This window comes from Oncorhynchus mykiss, chromosome 9 (assembly GCF_013265735.2).
Source record: "Oncorhynchus mykiss isolate Arlee chromosome 9, USDA_OmykA_1.1, whole genome shotgun sequence".
Classification (NCBI taxonomy): domain Eukaryota; kingdom Metazoa; phylum Chordata; class Actinopteri; order Salmoniformes; family Salmonidae; genus Oncorhynchus; species Oncorhynchus mykiss.
The window spans coordinates 49,753,168-49,773,433 of record NC_048573.1 but is presented as its reverse complement, the minus strand read 5'-3'; the positions used below and the strand labels follow the sequence as shown (position 1 = coordinate 49,773,433).

General features: G+C 44.8%; 1 protein-coding gene across 4 annotated transcripts; it reads left to right on the top strand.

The window, feature by feature from the left end:
* The first annotated feature begins 1,546 nt into the window (after positions 1-1,546).
* LOC110532296 (myosin-7) lies at positions 1,547-18,414 on the top strand. Of its 4 annotated transcripts, none has more exons than XM_021616060.2 (42): positions 1,547-1,832; positions 2,038-2,141; positions 2,527-2,670; positions 2,905-3,061; positions 3,238-3,265; positions 3,602-3,695; positions 4,205-4,297; positions 4,401-4,464; positions 4,566-4,664; positions 4,818-4,921; positions 5,064-5,202; positions 5,322-5,440; positions 5,582-5,731; positions 5,872-6,042; positions 6,158-6,337; positions 6,471-6,603; positions 6,700-6,776; positions 7,709-7,796; positions 7,922-8,039; positions 8,350-8,473; positions 8,699-8,835; positions 9,869-10,124; positions 10,346-10,588; positions 10,792-10,968; positions 11,083-11,228; positions 11,445-11,535; positions 11,886-12,275; positions 12,439-12,565; positions 12,668-12,786; positions 12,913-13,109; positions 13,236-13,419; positions 13,536-13,701; positions 13,862-13,986; positions 14,148-14,263; positions 14,388-14,580; positions 15,766-15,969; positions 16,117-16,242; positions 16,361-16,531; positions 16,915-17,019; positions 17,366-17,461; positions 17,585-17,728; positions 17,894-18,414. In XM_021616060.2, the coding sequence occupies exons 1-42, from the start codon at positions 1,733-1,735 to the stop codon at positions 17,903-17,905; spliced, it is 5,811 nt and encodes a 1,936-aa protein (XP_021471735.2). In that variant the 5' UTR covers positions 1,547-1,732; the 3' UTR covers positions 17,906-18,414. The 4 variants fall into 4 exon arrangements, 3 of the variants coding, with proteins under 3 accessions (XP_021471735.2, XP_036844127.1, XP_036844128.1); XM_036988232.1 differs by having other exon boundaries at positions 2,038-2,145; XM_036988233.1 differs by lacking the exons at positions 1,547-1,832; positions 2,038-2,141; positions 2,527-2,670; positions 3,602-3,695 and having other exon boundaries at positions 2,919-3,061.
* The last annotated feature ends 1,852 nt before the right edge of the window (positions 18,415-20,266 follow it).

Here is a 20,266-nt window from a genome sequence, read left to right as displayed (position 1 = left end):
CCAGTGGTGAAAAAGCACCCAATTGTCATACTTGAGTAAAAGTATGAGATACCTTAATAGCAAGTTACTTGAAGTAAAAGTAAAAGTCACTCAGTAAAATTCTACTTGAGTAAAAGTCTAAAAGTATTTGGTTCTAAATATACTTAAGTATCAAAAGTAAAAGTAGTATAAAGTATAAATAATTTCTTCATTTAAGCAAAGCAGACAGCACCCTTTTCTTGTTTTTAAAATGTATGGATACCCAGTGGCACACTCCAACACTCAGACATCATTGACAAAATATGCATTTGTGTTTATTGAGTCCGCCAGATTAGAGGCAGAAGGGATGACCATGTGTTGTCTTGATAAGTGCGTGAATTTGTCAATTCATCAATTTTCCTGTTCTGCTAAGCATTCAAAATGTAACAAGTACTTTTGGTTGTCAGGTAAAATGTATGGAGTAAAAAGTACATTATGTTCTTTAGGAATGTAGTGAAGTAAAAGTAAAAGTTGTCAAATATAAATAGTCAAGCTACAGATACCCCAAAAAACTACTTAAGTAGTACTTTAAAGTATTTTTACTTAAGTACTTTACCCCACTGACTCCAACCCACCATATCCCCACCCTGCAAACTCCCACTGGCTCAGTTTTTCCCCATCTATTTTCACACGCCTACGTCCAACATTACAGTCATCCCCCCTTTCACTGACATATAGCCTTGTCCATTCCTATTTGAAAACCAAATGGTATCATCATGAATTGTCTTTATTGTACAGATTTGATTTAAAAAAAATGTATGCCACTTGTAGTCCAGGTCAATCACTATATGAGTTAGTGGTCAACTTTAATCTGTAACATGGAACATCTTGACAAGCTATATTTTCTAATTGCCACAACAGTGACAGTCAACTTCTGAAGCTCATACCAATTACATTGTGCACCCTGCAGGAACACTAAACTCCCTGACCCACCGAACACATTTCAGCGCACCATTGGATTTAGGGAAAAGTTGGGTGTTACAAAATACGTCAATTCCCTTACTTTGATCACTTTTTTCAAACATTTTTTCCACATTGATTCAATGTCATCACATTAAATGTTTGTGTTGAAATTACGTGGAAAAAACCTTGACTCAACCAGTTTTTGCGCAGATGGGGGCCTTCTGCACATTCAGAAGTTTGTTCCAGTCAGATCGTATTATGTTTCCTGATAAAGACAATCAAATAGAATGAAAACATTATGTTTCATGGCATGGACAGAAAAGAACACCGCTGTTCCAATTGATTTACAGTGCACATCTTCTGCACGTTGAGATGACTATGTACAGTTTATGATTGACAGAATGAAGTCAAACATTGACGCAATCCTCTGTAAAACAATGCCGTTTTAAAAATAACTGGCCTACTGTAGGTTTGAGAAGAGATAAAAATGCAGATTGCTATTCGTGACCGTCCGTGCACACGGTCCGGGCCAATAGGCTGCTGAGGAAGGGGACACATGGGGATGTCTGACATAGCTCCGCTAACCCTGACCTTGAGGAGGACAATAAAAGAGACGTTAACAGTGCGTTCAACGGTTAGTATACCAGATGCACCAACTAACCATCATTTTATAATAATAGGCCTATTGATAATCACATTTTACAATTCAAATTGTCTCCGGCAGTTTTGAGCTTGTCTTCAATGTGTTTAAGTTGTTGCTCTTATTCATTGTAGGTGCGTTGGTGCTGTTTTTTCCTGCGGATTTGCCACCATGTCTCGCTTTAGTGAAACTAAAGATTTCGGGGATGCAGCCTCGTTCCTACGTCTCACCAATTTGGAGGCTTTGGCCGCCAGGACCCTGGCTTTTGATGGTAGGATAACTGTCAGAAATGCACATCAGTTCAACAATTGTATTTGTCTTGCCATACACTACTACCCATGGACAAAACAAAAACAAGAACATATGGAAGCCGACCATTAGATTTTCTACAGTTTTGCAAGTTTTGATGGTGCACATTTTTTTTGTTGAGTTTTTGCCCCTCTAAATGCCCATAAACGTTCTATTATTTTGCTCAGGTACTAAACGAGTCTGGATCCCGAATGAGAAGGAGGCTTATATCGAGGTGGAAGTCAAAGAACTGGATGGTGACAAAGCCACTGTGGAGACCAAAGATGGAAGGGTTGGTAGGCTAGTTGTTGCAGTTGAATACAACATAATAAGGATAGTTTTAGCACTTGTCTTGTAGTTAATATGGCAGAAAGTGATATCATAATACTGACTCTTCAACACTTGTTGAAACTGACCTCATTAAGTCCATGATATACAGTAGCTAAATCCAAATATACTTATCTTTGTTCTGAAGTGCATGGACTGTTATATATTTTTTCATTTAATAGATTTGCAGACCTAATAGAATGTATATGAAATGTTAGTACCAAAAGTTGAATATGGTGTGGTACAGTGGTGCTTTAAGTCCCTTGAATTAAGTGATATATTATCACCTACCTATTGTATGAATTGACTATAGACTTACACTGTTGTTTTTTCCCCCCTCTCTTTCAAAGACTTTGGTTGTGAAAGAGGATGACATTCAGCAGACAAACCCTCCGAAGTTTGACATGATTGAGGACATGGCCATGCTGACTAACCTCAATGAAGCCTCTGTGCTTTTCAATCTCACCAGGCGCTACAGTATGTGGATGATCTATGTGAGTCACGGTTCTGTACATCACACCATAGAGGGGAGGATAAACTGAGGCTATTCTGAACCAGTGAGACTCTCCCTGTGTCTCACACTACATGTGGCCTATTTGTTTTTGAGTTTCACGATACTTTGACCTTTTATTTATTTAATTTCCTTTCTGTTTAACTCTCTGTCCTTGTCTATATCTCTCACACAACCAATTTGTCTCATCTCTTTCTTTCTCTCTCTCTCTCTGCAGACCTACTCTGGGTTGTTCTGTGTGACAATCAACCCATATAAGTATCTCCCCGTCTATTCGTCTGATGTGATCGCTGCCTACAAAGGCAAGAGGCGCAATGAGACCCCGCCCCATATCTACGCCATCGCTGACAACGCCTACAATGATATGTTGCGCAGTAAGTCTCAACCAATACAGTCTTTGGTCTCAATACAGACTCTAAACATAGAAGCTGTGTCATGTTGGAATTAAGAATCCATGTTCTACATTTAGATAAAATATGTTCAGTGCTTACACAATGCCTAAAAATACTTATTTTTTCTGCTAACTCTGTGCAATATGTTCTCTTAATAGATTGTGAGAATCAATCCATGCTCATCACGTAAGTCAAAGCCCTGCTCCATTCTAACACGGCCACTAGATTGACACCTGTATTTGTTTTCAAATAACTGAAAAATGTGTTTTCTACAAATTTGTAATAATTCTAATCAATTGTTACAATTCACACAAAAAGCATACAATTCACACTCCCACCAAAGCCTTTATTTGGTGCTTATTATTTAGGTTTCGACCCCTTCCAAGGACCTCTTGCATTACAGTATTTACTGTGCTGATGGAAACAGTTCATTTTTGTCGCTCTTGTCAGAGTGAGGTACATACATTTTTCATTATAATTATGTTGATTTTTTTCAAATACATTTTTGTCTACCACTCCCAGCGGCGAATCCGGTGCTGGCAAAACAGTCAACACGAAACGTGTAATTCAGTATTTTGCCATTGTAGCAGCCCTGGGTGATGCAGCCAAGACAGGAGTAAGGCAGAGAGCTCCCACCACCCTTTTTTTCAACCTAAACCCCTTTTCATCTTTCATTCCTTTTTTTTTTTTTTTTTGGACAGGCTTGTTATATTTGGACTATTTGATATATGTATTTTACCTGTAGGTAGCCTAAAGTTTTCCCCCTGGCTTTCCCTGGTTTGCAAAACAAAGAGTTACCTTTGCCGTTTGTCTTCCTTGTCCCACAACATGCCTGTTTTTTGTCATCCCTTTTTATTCCATCCTTTTCGCCCTACTTTATCAACTGTCTTTTTATTTGACCATCTAAGTTGATACCCTATTTTGTTTTTTGACTTCTACCCAGATGTGTTTTTATCCTCCTTCCATCATCGTGTTACACATTATTCCTATTATGAAGTCCATCCCTCTAATACATTATCTCTTCACATGACAATCAGTGAGAAACATCACCTTGTGCTTTCCTTAAAATCATGTTGCCATCCTTACAGCAATTGGCATCAAGTCACACATCTTTTGCTTCCCCAGGGTACCTTAGAGGACCAGATCATTGCGGCTAACCCCGCCATGGAGGCTTTTGGTAATGCCAAAACACTGAGGAACGACAACTCCTCCCGTTTTGTGAGTGCCATATAATTTATCACTACACAGATGGACTCAACATCTCTTCTGAGTAGAATGGATAAGAATGTGTGTTTTGTGTTATGAATCTCTCTCGATTTAGGGCAAGTTCATCAGGATCCACTTCGGTCCTACAGGGAAACTGGCCTCTGCTGATATTGACATATGTAAGCTGTCTGACATCACACCATGTAGAATTGAGTTTTTCACATCCAACAGTAATCCTCCAGGCCAATGCAAACCTCCTCTGCACTGTCACCATGTGTAGATCTTCTGGAGAAGTCCAGAGTAGTCTTTCAGCAGCCTGAAGAGAGGAGCTACCATATCTACTACCAGATTTTGTCTCACAAGAAACCAGAGCTTCAAGGTATTGGAAGGCCACAACCAAAGATCACAGCCAAGGGCATATTTAGCAATGGATACATTAAATGAGAAAATATCTATCCCAATAGTTTTATCAGTTCAGAGTTCTCCAAGTGTCCCATGACTTTAACATGATGTCTTCTCGTTGATCTTCCAGACATTTTGTTGATTTCCACCAATCCCTTCGACTACCACTTCTGCTCCCAGGGTGTGACAAAAGTGGAGAACATGAATGACGAAGAGGAACTGTTGGCCACAGATGTAAGCTCTGCCTCTTTCTACGAATGCTCTTTCCTTCTCTCTGCTATGTTGAGTTCCATCTCTATTGTGTGTCTCTCTATCCTGTCTGTTTTCTCCTAACTCACTAGTCTCTGTCTCTCTCCCTCCCTGACCCCTCCCTCAGCATGCTATGGACAGTCTGGGCTTTACTCCTGAGGAGAAGTATGGCTGCTATAAAATAGTGGGGGCCATCATGCACTTTGGCAACATGAAGTTCAAGACGGTTCAGAGAGAGGAGCAAGCAGAAGCTGACGGCACTGAAAGTGAGTCCTCAATTCCATTTACTTAATGGAACATGAATAGAATATATTTACTCGTAACAGTGTCAATATAGGACACCACCCAATACATACAGTGTGTATGTATGTGCTTTGCTCTTCAGGTGCTGACAAAGCCTCCTACCTGATGGGGATCAGTTCAGCTGACCTCATCAAAGGACTGCTGCACCCTCGGGTCAAAGTGGGGAACGAGTACATCATTAAGGGCCAGACTGTTGAGCAGGTGAGCTCTCTTTCTCTGTCTCTGTAAAACACCCGTAGAACAAGAAGGTATTATAGACTTAAAGGAAAGATTATTCACATGACCAATATTGTTTTCTGAGTCTGTGATATACTGTAACAGCTATCTGTTTCCTTTGTGTAGGTGAACTATTCAGTTGGTGCTCTAGCCAAATCCACCTACGACCGCATGTTCAAGTGGATGGTGGGCCGGATTAACAACAGCCTCTACACGGCACTGCCTCGGCAGTTCTTCATCGGTGTGCTGGACATTGCAGGGTTTGAGATCTTCGCGGTAGGCCTACACATTATAAAGCCTGCTTCTGACCAAACTCTGCATGATTTGATATGGTCTTTCTCCAGACTGTTTCAGCTCATAAACCTGTCCTTCTTTTCCACCCCTCCCCCTTCCCCATCTCTCTGTTCTCCACTCAGTTCAACAACTTTGAGCAGCTGTGTATCAACTTCACCAATGAGAAACTGCAACAGTATTTCAACCACCACATGTTCATCCTGGAGCAGGAGGAGTATAAGAGGGAGGGTATTGACTGGACCTTTATAGACTTTGGCCTGGATCTACAAGCCTGTATCAACCTCATAGAGAAGGTATGTGTCTCTTGTCTCAGCCATTCAAATAAGGGGCTAGAGCTGAGGAAACTGCCGATGTTGGTGGGGGGTTGTATGTGTGTGTGATATTATACTGTTTGTGTGTTTCCTGCAGTCCATGGGCATACTGTCCATCCTGGAGGAAGAATGCATGTTTCCAAAGGCCACTGATGTCAGCTTTAAGACCAAGCTGTATGACAACCACGTGGGCAAGTCTCCCAACTTCCTCAAGCCACGGCTTGACAAGAAACGCAAATATGAGACCCACTTTGAGCTGGTGCACTATGCAGGAGTGGTAAGTATTCCAGTCTGTGCTGTTGTGTGTGGAATGGGTGTGTTTCTACCCACGGTTCATTTGAGACATTTACTTTTATACAAATCTATTGGATGTCATCGTTGACCCTGCCTCTCTCTCCGCCCCTCTCCAGGTACCATACAACATCAGTGGATGGCTGGACAAAAATAAAGATCCCTTAAATGAGACAATAGTCACCTGCTTCCAGAAGTCATCTAATAAACTGTTGGCAAGCCTCTTTGAGAACTTCATCAGTAGTGATGCAGGTATTTTATTTCAACTTTATATCCTCACATATTTGAAAGTGAAACTACAGTAAATGGGGAAATGAAGTCCTCGTGATCCACGGTTTGATCTTCCAGCTGCTGATCCAAAGACCGAGGCCAGAGGAAAGAGGAAGAAAGGGGTCTCCTTCCAGACGGTGTCACAGCTTCACAAGGTGTGTATAAGAGGGAGGTAGAGACAGACGGGCATTATAAGAGTGTGTCTAAGTGGCGTATTGTTTAGTAAAGATCAGAAGAAGTGAAGTAGTTAAATGTGCTCTGTTGTTTTCCTGATGCCACCGTGACGTGCCTGAGTTGAGAGGGAAGTATTTAAATGTGCTCTGTTGTTTTCCTGATGTCACAGTGACGTGCCTGAGTTGAGAGGGAAGTATTTAAATGTGCTCTGTTGTTTTCCTGATGTCACAGTGACGTGCCTGAGTTGAGAGGGAAGTATTTAAATGTGCTCTGTTGTTTTCCTTATGTCACCGTGACGTGCCTGAGTTCAGAGGGAAGTATTTAAATGTGCTCTGTTGTTTTCCTGATGTCACAGTGACGTGCCTGAGTTGAGAGGGAAGTATTTAAATGTGCTCTGTTGTTTTCCTTATGTCACCGTGACGTGCCTGAGTTGAGAGGGAAGTATTTAAATGTGCTCTGTTGTTTTCCTGATGTCACAGTGACGTGCCTGAGTTGAGAGGGAAGTATTTAAATGTGCTCTGTTGTTTTCCTGATGTCACCGTGACGTGCCTGAGTTGAGAGGGAAGTATTTAAATGTGCTCTGTTGTTTTCCTGATGTCACAGTGACGTGCCTGAGTTGAGAGGGAAGTAGTTAAGACTTGCAGTGATGTTTAGGTAACTCAACTCATGAACATCACTTTAAGTCTGTGCTACCTCCACTCTTTCATGCCTCTGAGAACGAGGATGAGGTAAGACACACCTTGGAGAAGAGCACCCTCACTTCCTTAATGTAATGTTCCCTCAACACATTGTTGTTTTAGGTGAGGTACAGGATTGGATCAAAAGGATTTGTGGGATTTATCACCTAAGACACTTTTACTTGCTGATTGAATTATAAATCATATCCACTTTCTGCCAATCTGCCCATTTGCAGGAAAATCTGAACAAACTGATGGCCAACCTACGCAGCACCCAGCCTCACTTTGTGCGATGCATTATCCCCAATGAGTCAAAGACTCCAGGTAATGGATTATGACATATCTAAAGCTTTAATACAACTGACTTCACCTTGTCACTGTTGGCTCCATCTCTGCTGCTAGGTGTCTCAGTGCTGCAAGGTTGATTCTTTCTGTCCTCTTTATCCCAGGGGGCTTGGAGCCATTCCAGGTCCTCCACCAGTTGCGGTGTAACGGAGTACTGGAGGGAATCCGTATCTGCAGGAAGGGCTTCCCTAACCGGATCCTATATGCAGAGTTCAAACAACGGTGGGCACAGCACCTCTCTGGACAATGTTGAACTTTAACATGCAGAGACACAAAGGCTGTATTTAGACAGGAAGCCTAATTCTGATCTTTTTGTAACTAATTTTTTTTTTTTTTTACAAATCAGATAAGCTCTGAAAAAGATCTGATGTGATTGGTCAAAAGACCAATTTGTGGAGAAAAACAATATCAGAATTGGACTGCCATTGTGAACGCAGCAAAACACGTGTGGACCGTCTCGTTATCAAGATGGCAATAATGCAGAATAAATGACTTTCTTTGTCTTCCCTGCTGTGTGTTCTGTCCTGTGCAGCTATCGTATCCTGAACCCCATGGTGATCCCAGAGGACTCCTTTGTGGACAGCAGGAAGGCTGTGGAGAAGCTGCTGGGCTCCCTGGACATAGACCACACCCAGTACAAGTTTGGAATCACCAAGGTGGATACTGTATGACTGGCACTAGTGCACCTGGATGAGTTTGCAGCTGAGAGATACCCTTGTGTTTTGAGCTCTCATCTCCAGGTGTGCCTTGTGTTGGGGCTGAAGCTTATAGTATGGCCACTCCTCATCGGTTGTTGACAAAAACAGACAGTATGTTCATGTGTATTGGGGCAGACTTAGAGAGATCCACTATAACTGACAGTATGGTCTGGGTGTCCTCAGGTGTTTTTCAAGGCAGGGCTGCTGGGCCTGCTGGAGGACATGAGGGATGAAAGGCTATCGGAGATCCTTACCATGCTGCAGGCTATGCTGCGGGGCAAACTCATGAGGATGGAGAGACGCAAGATGATGGACAAGAGGTAGGTAACACAGGTCAGACGGTTCCACTGGGACTGCCGTGTCTTGAGTTTTCAGGCCCAACCCAAAACATTTTTATTGACAAGGTTATTTAGTAGTGTTTTGTGTGGGTTAGTGTGTGTATTTGCCCTCAGGTTTGTCAGTATGTACATGGCATGCGTGGAGTGTGGCGAGCGTGTGTCAGCACTTGCTTGCTTTACATTGTGTGTGTGTGTGTGTGTGTGGTCCTTGTGGAAATAGCCCGTTATAACCTCCGGGTGCAAATGGTGCTTACAAAAACAGGAGGGGTTGACACATGGCCCTTAAAGATCAGTAACAGCAGCTGTCATGTCCTCCAGCCCAGCCTCATATTAATAATAACGCATTCTCCCCCGGCCCCCTTTTGTCCATGGAGCCTGGAGTTTAGAGCCCCCACATAGCTGGAATAACTGGTCAGGTGATAAGGGATTAAGTCTTCGGTTTCACAGAGGGCTGGAGTTTCACATAATAAAGGACCTCTACCTGACCTTTGTCTGGCCCACAGTGAGTCTCTGCCTTGCTTTTCCTGGGATTCACTATTGATTTATTTCCCCGTCTGGAATGCTTGCTGTGTCATAGCACCCGCTATTGTAAAGCAAATGATCCAATGACCAGTGCTCGCTGGGCCATATTTGGTAAGCAGGGCACACACAGATCTAATTTAGAACAGGAGGAAGGGAGGAATCTGGACCACACCACCAGCCCACCAACATGACCAGTTCATTGGACACAAGTGTAAGGGTGGAAAGCCATAGGACAAATAATTCTAGCTACCTTTATGGTCTACTGCTTCACAGCCCATTTCCAAAAAGCTCTACTAAAATACACTTTAAATGTGTTATACTCTCACTTCTCTATCCCTAATCAAATCAGGCATATGTTGAAGCATTTTCCCTTTCCCGTTCAGTCTCAAAGGTCATTCGGAAAATACAACTTACTTCATCACCTTAGTGCACACAAATCATTCACCTCATTCACCTGTGTAACCCTGAATGCCTTCCCCCTCTACCTCCACAGAGAGGCTATAGAGGTGATCCAGTGGAACATCCGTGCTTTTGCAGCGGTGAAGAACTGGCCATGGATGATGCTGTTCTTCAAGCTCCGGCCTCTCCTGAGGAGTGCCACGGCCGAGAAGGAGCTGGCCGCCCTCAAGGAGGAGTTTGCCAAGCTGAAGGAGGCGTTTGGCAAGTCAGAGACCAAGCGCAAGGAGGTGGAGGAGAGACAGGTGGCCCTGATCCAAGAGAAGAACGACCTGGCCCTGCAGCTGCAGGCAGTGAGTGTTTACAAATTAGATCAGAGAACACACTGTACAAAGGAATAACATTAAGATGAGGATTAATGAGACAGGATTAGTAAAGATGAAGACAATATGATGAGACAAGATTAATGTAGACTTAATAAGAATCGACCAGAGACGATTAGGCAATAAATCAAGATAAGAGATGCTAAGGGGAAGTACTAAACAGGAAGTCTCTGTGTCACCCCTGACCTCAGGAGCAGGACAACCTGGCGGATGCAGAAGACCGCTGTGACCTGCTGATCAAGGCCAAGCTGCAGCTGGAGGCCAAGATCAAAGAGCTGATGGAGAGACTGGAAGATGAGGAGGAGATGAACGCCAGCCTGACTGCCAATAAACGCAAGCTGGAGGATGAGTGTGCAGAGCTGAAGAAGGATATCGACGACCTGGAGATCACCCTGGCCAAGGTGGAGAAGGAGAGACATGGCACGGAGAACAAGGTGAGCAGGGGATGGTGGCTCACTGCTTGCAGAGACATTATTCAGCATTCCTGTAAACCTCTTGGTTTTACCTGGGCAGTCAATTTACTGTACCGTGTATATTATATTTCAGAGATTATTTCTCACATTGCTGGTATATTTCCTTCCTTTTGTTCTGATATGTTATTTGTTCCACATTGTTTGTTCCCCCTGTCTTTCCTCAGGTGAAGAACCTGATGGAGGAAATTGGTGTTCTGGACAAGTCCATCCTGAGCCTGACCAAGGAGAAGAAGGCTCTGCAGGAGGCCCACCAGCAGGCCCTGACTGACCTGCAGGTCGAGGAGGACAAGGTCAACATGTTGAACAAGGCCAAGATCAAGTTGGAGCAGCAAGTGGACGATGTGAGTAAAGGGACATGAAAAATACACACTTTCACCTCAAACAGTAACCTAACTATCTCCTTAGTTAAGCACACAGCGATATGAGATATCTTATACTGATGTAACCCCCCCAAGTTGGAAGGTTCCTTGGAGCAGGAGAAGAAGGTGCGTATGGATCTGGAGCGGATCAAGCGTAAGCTGGAGGGGGATCTGAAGCTGTCCATGGAGTCTGTCATGGACCTGGAGAATGACAAGCAGCAGCTGGAGGAGAAACTCAAGAAGTGAGAATCATCTCTTCAATCTGTTAGTTAATAAGGCCTTTATAAGTGGTCTGTGAAATCCTTGTTAACTGACCAAGTATAAATAAACTACTTACTGACTGTCAATTAGTGTGCAAATGAATCACTTATCGGCATTTTACAGTGAAATGTTTATCTATGTTAAATATTTTTTGTACCGTCTATTCCTCTGACTCCTCACTATCTCCCCCTGTACAGAAGAGACTTTGAAATGAGTCAGTTCAGTTCGAAGGTAGAAGATGAGCAAGCCCTAGTCATTCAACTCCAAAAGAAAATAAAGGAATTGCAAGTATGTCTATCTGCCTCTGTTTTCTCTTCTTTTGTAAAGTCAGTTAGAAAAACGTATTAAAGCATCACTCCACAATGATACAATAGTTGACCATACCAACAAACAAAAAAAGATTTTAAAAGCTACATTGTAGACCACCAGTTTTTCCACACTAAATGCGGTCATAGTTAAACGTGGTATTTCCTTTGGAGTCATCTATAATGCATCACATCTATGTACATCTATGCGTAATCAAAAACAACAAAGTACAGAAGATAAAAGGACATTTAGCACTTATAAAGACATCTCCATTGGAAGATAAGGTATGTTACTAAATTGCTCATGTAAATGTTCCCCTGCCTCTCCCTCAGACTCGAATCGAGGAAGTGGAGGAGGAGTTGGAGGCGGAGAGGCTGTGGAGGACCAAGGCAGAAAAGCAGCGTGGCGACGTGTCCCGGGAGCTGGAGGAACTGAGCGAGAGGCTGGAGGAGGCAGGCGGGGCCTCGGCTGCCCAGATCGCCATGAACAAGAAGCGCGAGCAGGACTTCCTGAAGATGCGGAGAGACTTGGAGGAGGCGGGGCTTCACCACGAGGCCACAGCGGCCGCCCTGAGGAGGAAGCACGCTGACAGCGTGGCAGAGCTTGGCGGGCAGATTGATATGCTACAGCGTGTCAAACAGAAGCTGGAGAAGGAGAAGGCGGAGTACAGGATGGAAGCAGAGGACCTGGATTCTAACCTGGAGCGCCTCTCCAAGTCCAAGGTGAGGGGGTGAGAGGGTTCGCCTGGTCACTGAGATGTGGTGGTCTCCTCAGTGTCCCAGACACAAGGCTAGTTGGGATGGTCTGAATTGCAACAGTATGAGAAGTTAGAAAATACTGAGTTTTATGTAATGTATGCTAAGGCAGAGTTTTGCTTGATAACAGGCTACCACAGAGAAGATGTGTCATCTGTATGAGGATCAGATGAACGAGGCCCGGGCCAAAGTAGAGGAGCTCCAGAGACAACTGACTGACATCAGCAACCAGAGAGCCTGCGCTGTCACTGAGAGCTGTAAGGGTCACACGGGCCACGGCATGGCAGAAGATCAACCGACTTTGGGAAACTCACCAAATGTATCTCTCTTTGTCTCTCTCTCTATCTCTCTGTGTGTAGCTGAGTACAGTCGTAGGCTGGAGGAGCAGGAGGCTATGGTCAGTCAGCTGCAGCGCACTAAGATCTCCTTCAGCCAGAACACTGAGGAACTGAAAAAACAGCTGGAGGAGGAGAACAAGGTCAGAGGTCACACTTAAGTCAAATATTAAGTGATCAACCTGATATGTAAAAATATTAAAGGCTTTTTCCTGTCAGACCCCATAACAAGAATATGAATGATGTGATTTCTTCCTTGTCTGTCCCAGGCTAAGAATGCCCTGGCCCATGCCCTCCAGTCCTCCAGACATGACTGTGACCTGCTTAGGGAGCAGTATGAGCAGGAGCAGGAGGCCAAATCTGAGCTGCAGCAGGCCCTAGTCAAGGCCAATGCTGAGGTGGCTCAGTGGAGGACCAAGTATGAGATCGATGCCATCCAGAGGACTGAGGAGCTGGAGGAAACAAAGTAAGTCTGATGCTCTCAAATGATCTGTTTGTCTACATAAATTAGCGTGAAAAAAGCTTTTGAACAATACTGGCTTATTGCTCTTCTGATAAACTTTCATGTTAACCCCTGACTGTGACCTTAAAGGAAGAAGCTGGCGGTGCGTCTGCAGAACACTGAAGAGGCAGTGGAGACATCTCATGCTAAATGCTCCTCTCTGGAGAAAACCAAGCACCGTCTGCAGACCGAAATCGAAGACCTGATGGTGGACCTGGAGCGCTCCAATGCTGCTGCCCTTGCTCTGGACAAGAGACAACGCAACTTTGACAAGGTAAGCAGTGAGCCCATAGGCATTATTAGTTAGTAAGTAAGTAAGTCGTCGTTGCATGACAACCCTTGTGCACAATAGGTCCTAAACATGAGTACTGACAATGTAAAATGCTGCAGGTGCTGTCAGAGTGGAGGCAGAAGTATGAGGACTGCCAGTCGGAGCTGGAGAGCTCTCAGAAGGAGTCTCGCAGCCTGAGCACTGAACTCTTCAAGTTGAAGAACTCCTACGAGGAGGCCATAGACCACCTGGAGACACTCAAACGGGAAAGCAAGAACCTGCAAGGTAAACACTGCTCTAAATAATACCAGTAAACCATTGTCGTTTGAGGAACGAGCGTGGTTGTAGGAGTGACGCCACCTGTTTTAAGACAATGCTAATAAACGTCACAAGAGTGAACACAAAGGCCTGTCTATCTAACCCATAGTGTTATTTGTTTCCCCAGAGGAGATAGCTGACCTAGCTGACCAGATCAGCCAGGGTGGGAAGACCATCCATGAGCTGGAGAGGATGAAGAAGGTTCTGGATGTCGAGAAGAGTGACATCAAGGCTGCTCTGGAGGAAGCTGAGGTGAGCACACAGAACTGACTGTGGTTGGAAAGTGTCTATTCTTACCACAAGGGTACAGAGACACCAGTGGAAACCTGAGAGGAGTGATCTGACAGGGGTGTTAGGTTGGTGTGACCCTGTAACTCCGCTAAATGTGACACTGTTCTATTGCTCCGAGTCAGGGCACCCTTGAGCATGAGGAGAGCAAGACCCTACGTGTCCAACTGGAGCTGAACCAGTTCAAGACTGAGGTCGACAGGAAGATAGCCGAAAAGGACGAGGAAATTGACAGCCTCCGGTAAGGACTAATGATCCATGCTAGTTTTCCAGTATGCTTTTAAAAGCAGCACAGATTTGTCATTATTCATGATGGTGTTTTAGGCTCCTCTCTCTAAGCAGCCTTTTTGTCCCTTTCCCTGCAGCCGGAACCACCAGCGCTCCCTGGAGTCCCTGCAGACAACCCTGGAGACCGAGGCAAGGTCCAGGAACGAGGCAGTACGGCTGAAGAAGAAGATGGAGGGAGACATGAACGAGATGGAGGTCCAGCTGAACCATGCCAACCGCCATGCTGCCGAGTACCAGAGACTACTGCACCACCTGCAGGGCCAGATTAAGGCCAGTGGAGAACTAACACAATTCATGCTTTTAAATGATCAACATTGTCATAGATTTTTCACACAAACACGTGTAAGGAAACACAATTCATACTTAGGGTAGATATTTAACATTTTAGACATCAAATGCTCTTATCCAGAGTGACTTACAATTAATGCATTCATCTTAAGATAGGTGAGACAACAAGTGTTGGAGTAGTTCAGCTAGTAATTTAACTACATTCTGCAGTAGCTTGGTGGAAGATGACAGTGGTGGAAAAGGACTCAATTGTCATACTTGAGTAACAGTAAAGATACCCTAATAGAAATTGACTCGTGAAGGTCACCCAGTAAAATAAGACTTGAGTAAAAGTCTAAAAGTATCTTCTTTTAATCCTTAAGTCTATTGATACACCCATGTCTCAATCTAAGTAACATAATAAAGAAATCCCCACCAATATCTATCAGTTTAAACTGGAGATATCAGTTTTTTTTTTTTGCATGGGCTGCGTCTCAATCCACCACATCCTACTATGTCATCCTTCCACATTTTCGGTGCAAGGTGGCCGAGCTACAGCGGTGTTTGTCAGACCATGAGACATCCCAAAATACGGTCTTCTCACAAAAACGTCTGTAGTGTCTGAACTCTATGGACAGGGAAGACTCTCACAAACACGATGGTGTTCTCCATTTTGCTCTACGATTCCCACAAATGTCACGGGACTCATCTGAACGTAACCCATACGAACAAATCAAAGGCAGTAGGGATGACAAAACGTTATATTGATAGGTGCGTGAATTGAACAATATGGCTGTCCTGCCTGAGCATTTGAAATGTAACAAGTACTTTTGGGTGTCAGGAAAAACTGTATGGGAGTAAAGTACATATCCCAACATATACGTATGGGAGTAAAAGTTGTAAAAAATATAAATAGTACAGACCCCCAAACAACTACTTAAGTAGTACTTTAAAGTATTTTCAAGTATTTTCAATTAAGTACTTTACACCACTGGTAGTTGAACTCAAATCAAATCTAGGTAGTGTTTTCAGTAGTTTGTTTTGTGTAGCTAACTACTGGAACTACACATTACTTTTTTAGCAAAAAACTAAAGAAAAAATGTGTTAAGTAGGCAAGAATTATGAATCATTATTAATAAACCATTTGTTCAGTGACCATTAACCACTGTTGTCTGATGGGGTCTACAGGACCTGCAGTTGGAGCTGGATGGCCGCATCCACCAGAATGAGGAGCTGAAGGAGCAGTGGGGCCTGACGGAGCGCAGGAACAACCTGCTGGTGGCCGAGGTGCAGGAGCTATGCATCGTGGTGGAGCAGACTGACCGCGGACGCAAGATGGCCGAACATGAACTGCTGGAGGCCACTGAGAGAGTCAACCTGCTGCATGCCCAGGTAGGAGACGCCTCAGGGAACTGGCTGGTTAGGGCCTGACATAGGATGGATTAGAGGACGAAAGGTTTGAAGGATGTACATTGTTACAGGATTGTTGGATATATCTTAGCCACATAGAAACCCTAGTATTTTATTCTGCTTGAACAGAACACAAGCCTGATCAACCATAAGAAAAAGATGGAGTGTGACCTGTCCATGCTGGCTGGAGAGGTGGATGAGGCAGGACAGGAGTGCCGTAATGCAGAGGAAAAAGCCAAGAAGGCCATCACAGATGTGAGTTACCTAGACAGTAACCCCTGATCTCACAATATTCAATGCTTTAATTGTATGATGGGGTAACCAGTCCATTTTGAAACTATGGTTGTGATAATTCCCCTCATCTCCTGTCCAGGCGGCCATGATGGCAGAGGAGCTGAAGAAGGAGCAGGACACCAGCTCTCACCTGGAGAGGATGAAGAAGAATATGGAGCAGACCATCAAGGACCTGCAGCTCCGGCTGGATGAGGCAGAGCAGATCGCCCTCAAAGGAGGGAAGAAACAGATCCAGAAGCTGGAGATCAGGGTGAGGTTCACATTAAAGTGAATAAGCCATGCAAATTCAATTAAATGTCTTCACTTCTGAAATTGTCAACATTTTACTGAAAAAATTGCACAATTAAAGCAAAAATAATGTCCTCATGCTTCCAGCAGAAAGATGCACAACTTAATCTTTGATTATGGCTGAACTATGCATCTTCCAGCCTTCCCAAGAGGCTAAAATCTCATGATTAGGTTGCAAGGCTTCTATAGTATTTTAACAAGGTCTACTTTTTGGGGGGGTTCGCTTGCCTCACTTTTCAAAAAAGTGAATCCCTTAAACATTTAATAAAATGTATATTGGAGTAATGGATTTCACACAGCACAACATCAATGAATGGCTAACTGACCGACCTCTGTGACCCACAGATGAGGGATCTGGAGAGTGAGCTGTTGTGTGAGCAGAAGAAGAGTGAAGACTTTCAGAAGGGAGTACGCAAATATGAGAGGAGGGTCAAGGAGCTCTCCTACCAGGTAAACAACCACAGCAGTCAGTGCCCACCCGTGGAGGCAGCTGAGGGGAGGACGGCTCATAATAATGGCTGGAATGGAGCGAATACTATCAAACATGTGCTGGATACTATTCCATTCACTCCAGTACGCTCCACTCCAGCCATTATTATGAGCTGTCCTTCCCTCAGCAACCTCCACTGCTGCCCACCTACACAGTACCCCCATTTCATAGCAACATGTTGTTGATGAACCAGAAGAATAAAAGCAGTTGTGGACCACTTTCACTGCATCAACAGATGATTGGGGACAATTAAGGTAGTAGATGCCTTGACAGTCCATTATTGAGTGTTTGTTGCTGTTTGTTCAGGCTGAGGAGGACAGGAAGAACCTGCTGAGAATGCAGGAACTCATTGACAAGCTGCAGGCTAAAGTCAAGAGCTACAAGAGGTTGGCTGAGGAGGCGGTGAGTATTATAGGTTATCTTCAGTCACACACAACAGCCCATCTGAACCAACAATCTCTTACCATGACTGAACAATAAATTGACATTTTGTAATATTAAGTAATTTCCCTCTCTCCCCACTAGGAGGAGCAGGTGAACTGTAATGTCACGAAGTACAGGAAGATGGTTCATGAGCTGGACAATGCAGAGGAGAGGGCAGACATGGCAGAGACTCGGGTCAACAAACTGCGTGTGACTGTGCGCACCCGGGACCCAGGGCCAGCCAAGGTGAGCCCTGATTTCAGTTTAGTTAAACTCACTTTATAATGTGTTTATGTCCATGGCTAGCACTTCAGAGGGGTTGGGTTAAATGCGGAAGACACATTTCAGTAGAATGCATTCAGTTGTACAACTGACTAGGTATCCCCCTTTCAACCTTGCTTGTCCTTCCAGATTGCAGAATGAAATGGAAGCCTGGTAGTGTTCCTGTACGAAACTCTATCAGATGACTGCAATGTGTGTTAAAGGTCCAACGCAACCGTTCTCTCAATATCAAATCCTTACTGTGTTTGTTTCCAATTCAAATTCCTTATTGGTCTATTAACTACTTTACCGCCTGGTGATGTCACCACGCAGGCCAAAACCTCATCTGACCAAAACAGGCTGTAATTTCAGGTGGCCTTTTCAAACAGCTCCTACACTAAAAGGGACATTATCACAATTTCACAGCATTATTCCATTCACAGTGTGGAAATATATTTAAAAATTTGACTGCACTGGGCCTTTAAGTGTGTTTTGACTAGTGTGTGTTCAAATAGCAAAAATGTGTGATAGACCAACACAAGCCAATGCCTTGTTGAAATACTGAAATGTCCTTTAACATGACTGTTCACTGTCAACAATAATACATTGTATAACCTACATCCATGTAATGTAGTGCGTAAAAGCACTTAAATAAAGAGACAAGACAGATTCAAAGTTGTTCTGTTTTTTTCTTCTCATTCGCTTAACAAAGTGAAGTTAGAGGGTGGCAGTGATACCTGTGTATTAGATGAACAAACACCCTCTCTGAGCAGGGCTCAGACAGACCAGGGGTTTTTCTGGATCAAATTGGGGCTTAGGTGGTGGGCGTGCTCAGTCGCTAACCAGAATTTTCTGAGGCCCTCTTGCTAGCAATGTTGCAGTTTTTAAAGCTAGTGGTTGTAACGGTTTTCTTGATGTGAAGGAGAGTCGGACCAAAATGCGGCGTGTCTATTGCAATCCATGTTTAATAAAGTAACACACTAAACACAAACACTATCAAAACAATAAACTTAACGAAAACCGAAACAGCCTATACTTGTGTAACCTAACACAGAACAATGACACTAAGGACAATCACCCACGACAAACTCAAAGAATATGGCTGCCTAAATATGGTTCCCAATCAGAGACAACGATAAACACCTGCCTCTGATTGAGAACCACTTCAGACAGCCATAGACTTAGCTAGAACACCCCACTAGCTACAATCCCCATACATACACACCACATACAAAAACCCATGCCACACCCTGGCCTGACCAAATAAATAAAGATAAACACAAAATACTTTGACCAGGGTATGACAGAACCCCCCCCCTAAGGTGCGGACTCCCGAACGCACCTCAAAACAATAGGGAGGGTCCGGGTGGGCGTCTGTCCATGGTGGCGGCTCCGGCGCGGGACGTGGACCCCACTCAATCAATGTCTTAGTCCCTTCTCCTCGCGTCCCTGGATAGTCCACCCTCGCCGCCGACCATGGCCTAGTAGTCCTCACCCAGAACCCCACTGGACTGAGGAGCAGATCGGGACTGAGGGGCAGCTCGGGACTGAGGCAGCTCGGGACTGAGGGGAAGCTCAGGAGTGAGAGGAAGCTCAGGAGTGAGAGGAAGCTCAGGCAGGTTGATGAATCTACCAGATCCTGGCTGACTGGCAGATCCTGGCTGACTGGCCGATCCGGAAGAGTCTGGTCGACTGGCAGATCTGGAAGAGTCTGGTCGACTGGCAGATCTGGAAGAGTCTGGTCGACTGGCAGATCTGGAAGAGTCTGGTCGACTGGCAGATCTGGAAGAGTCTGGTCGACTGGCAGATCTGGAAGAGTCTGGTCGACTGGCGGATCTGGAAGAGTCTGGTCGACTGGCGGATCTGGAAGAGTCTGGTCGACTGGCGGATCTGGAAGAGTCTGGTCGACTGGCGGATCTGGAAGAGTCTGGTCGACTGGCGGATCTGGAAGAGTCTGGTCGACTGGCGGATCTGGAAGAGTCTGGTCGACTGGCGGATCTGGAAGAGTCTGGTCGACTGGCGGATCTGGAAGAGTCTGGTCGACTGGCAGATCTGGAAGAGTCTGGTCGACTGGCAGATCTGGAAGAGTCTGGTCGACTGGCAGATCTGGAAGAGTCTGGTCGACTGGCAGATCTGGAAGAGTCTGGTCGACTGGCAGATCTGGAATAGTCTGGTCGACTGGCAGATCTGGAAGAGTCTGGTCGACTGGCAGATCTGGAAGAGTCTGGTCGACTGGCAGATCTGGAAGAGTCTGGTCGACTGGCAGATCTGGAAGAGTCTGGTCGACTGGCAGATCTGGAAGAATCTGGTCGACTGGCAGATCTGGAAGAGTCTGGTCGACTGGCAGCTCTGGCTGCTCCATGCTGACTGGCTGCTCCATGATGACTGGCAGCTCTGGCTGCTCCATGCTGACTGGCAGCTCTGGCTGCTCCATGCTGACTGGCTGCTCCATGCTGACTGGCAGCTCTGGCTGCTCCATGCTGACTGGCTGCTCCATGCTGACTGGCAGCTCTGGCTGCTCCA

What these genes read in the sequence shown, in the direction of transcription:
- LOC110532296 (XM_021616060.2), top strand. Translation starts at nt 1,733, where the DNA reads ATGTCTCGCTTTAGTGAAACTAAAGATTTCGGGGATGCAGCCTCGTTC. An exon ending in CAGGACCCTGGCTTTTGATG is followed by an intron (nt 1,833 to 2,037) that starts GTAGGATAACTG and finishes TATTTTGCTCAG; the next exon opens with GTACTAAACGAGTCTGGATC. An exon ending in TCAAGGAGCTCTCCTACCAG is followed by an intron (nt 17,020 to 17,365) that starts GTAAACAACCAC and finishes CTGTTTGTTCAG; the next exon opens with GCTGAGGAGGACAGGAAGAA.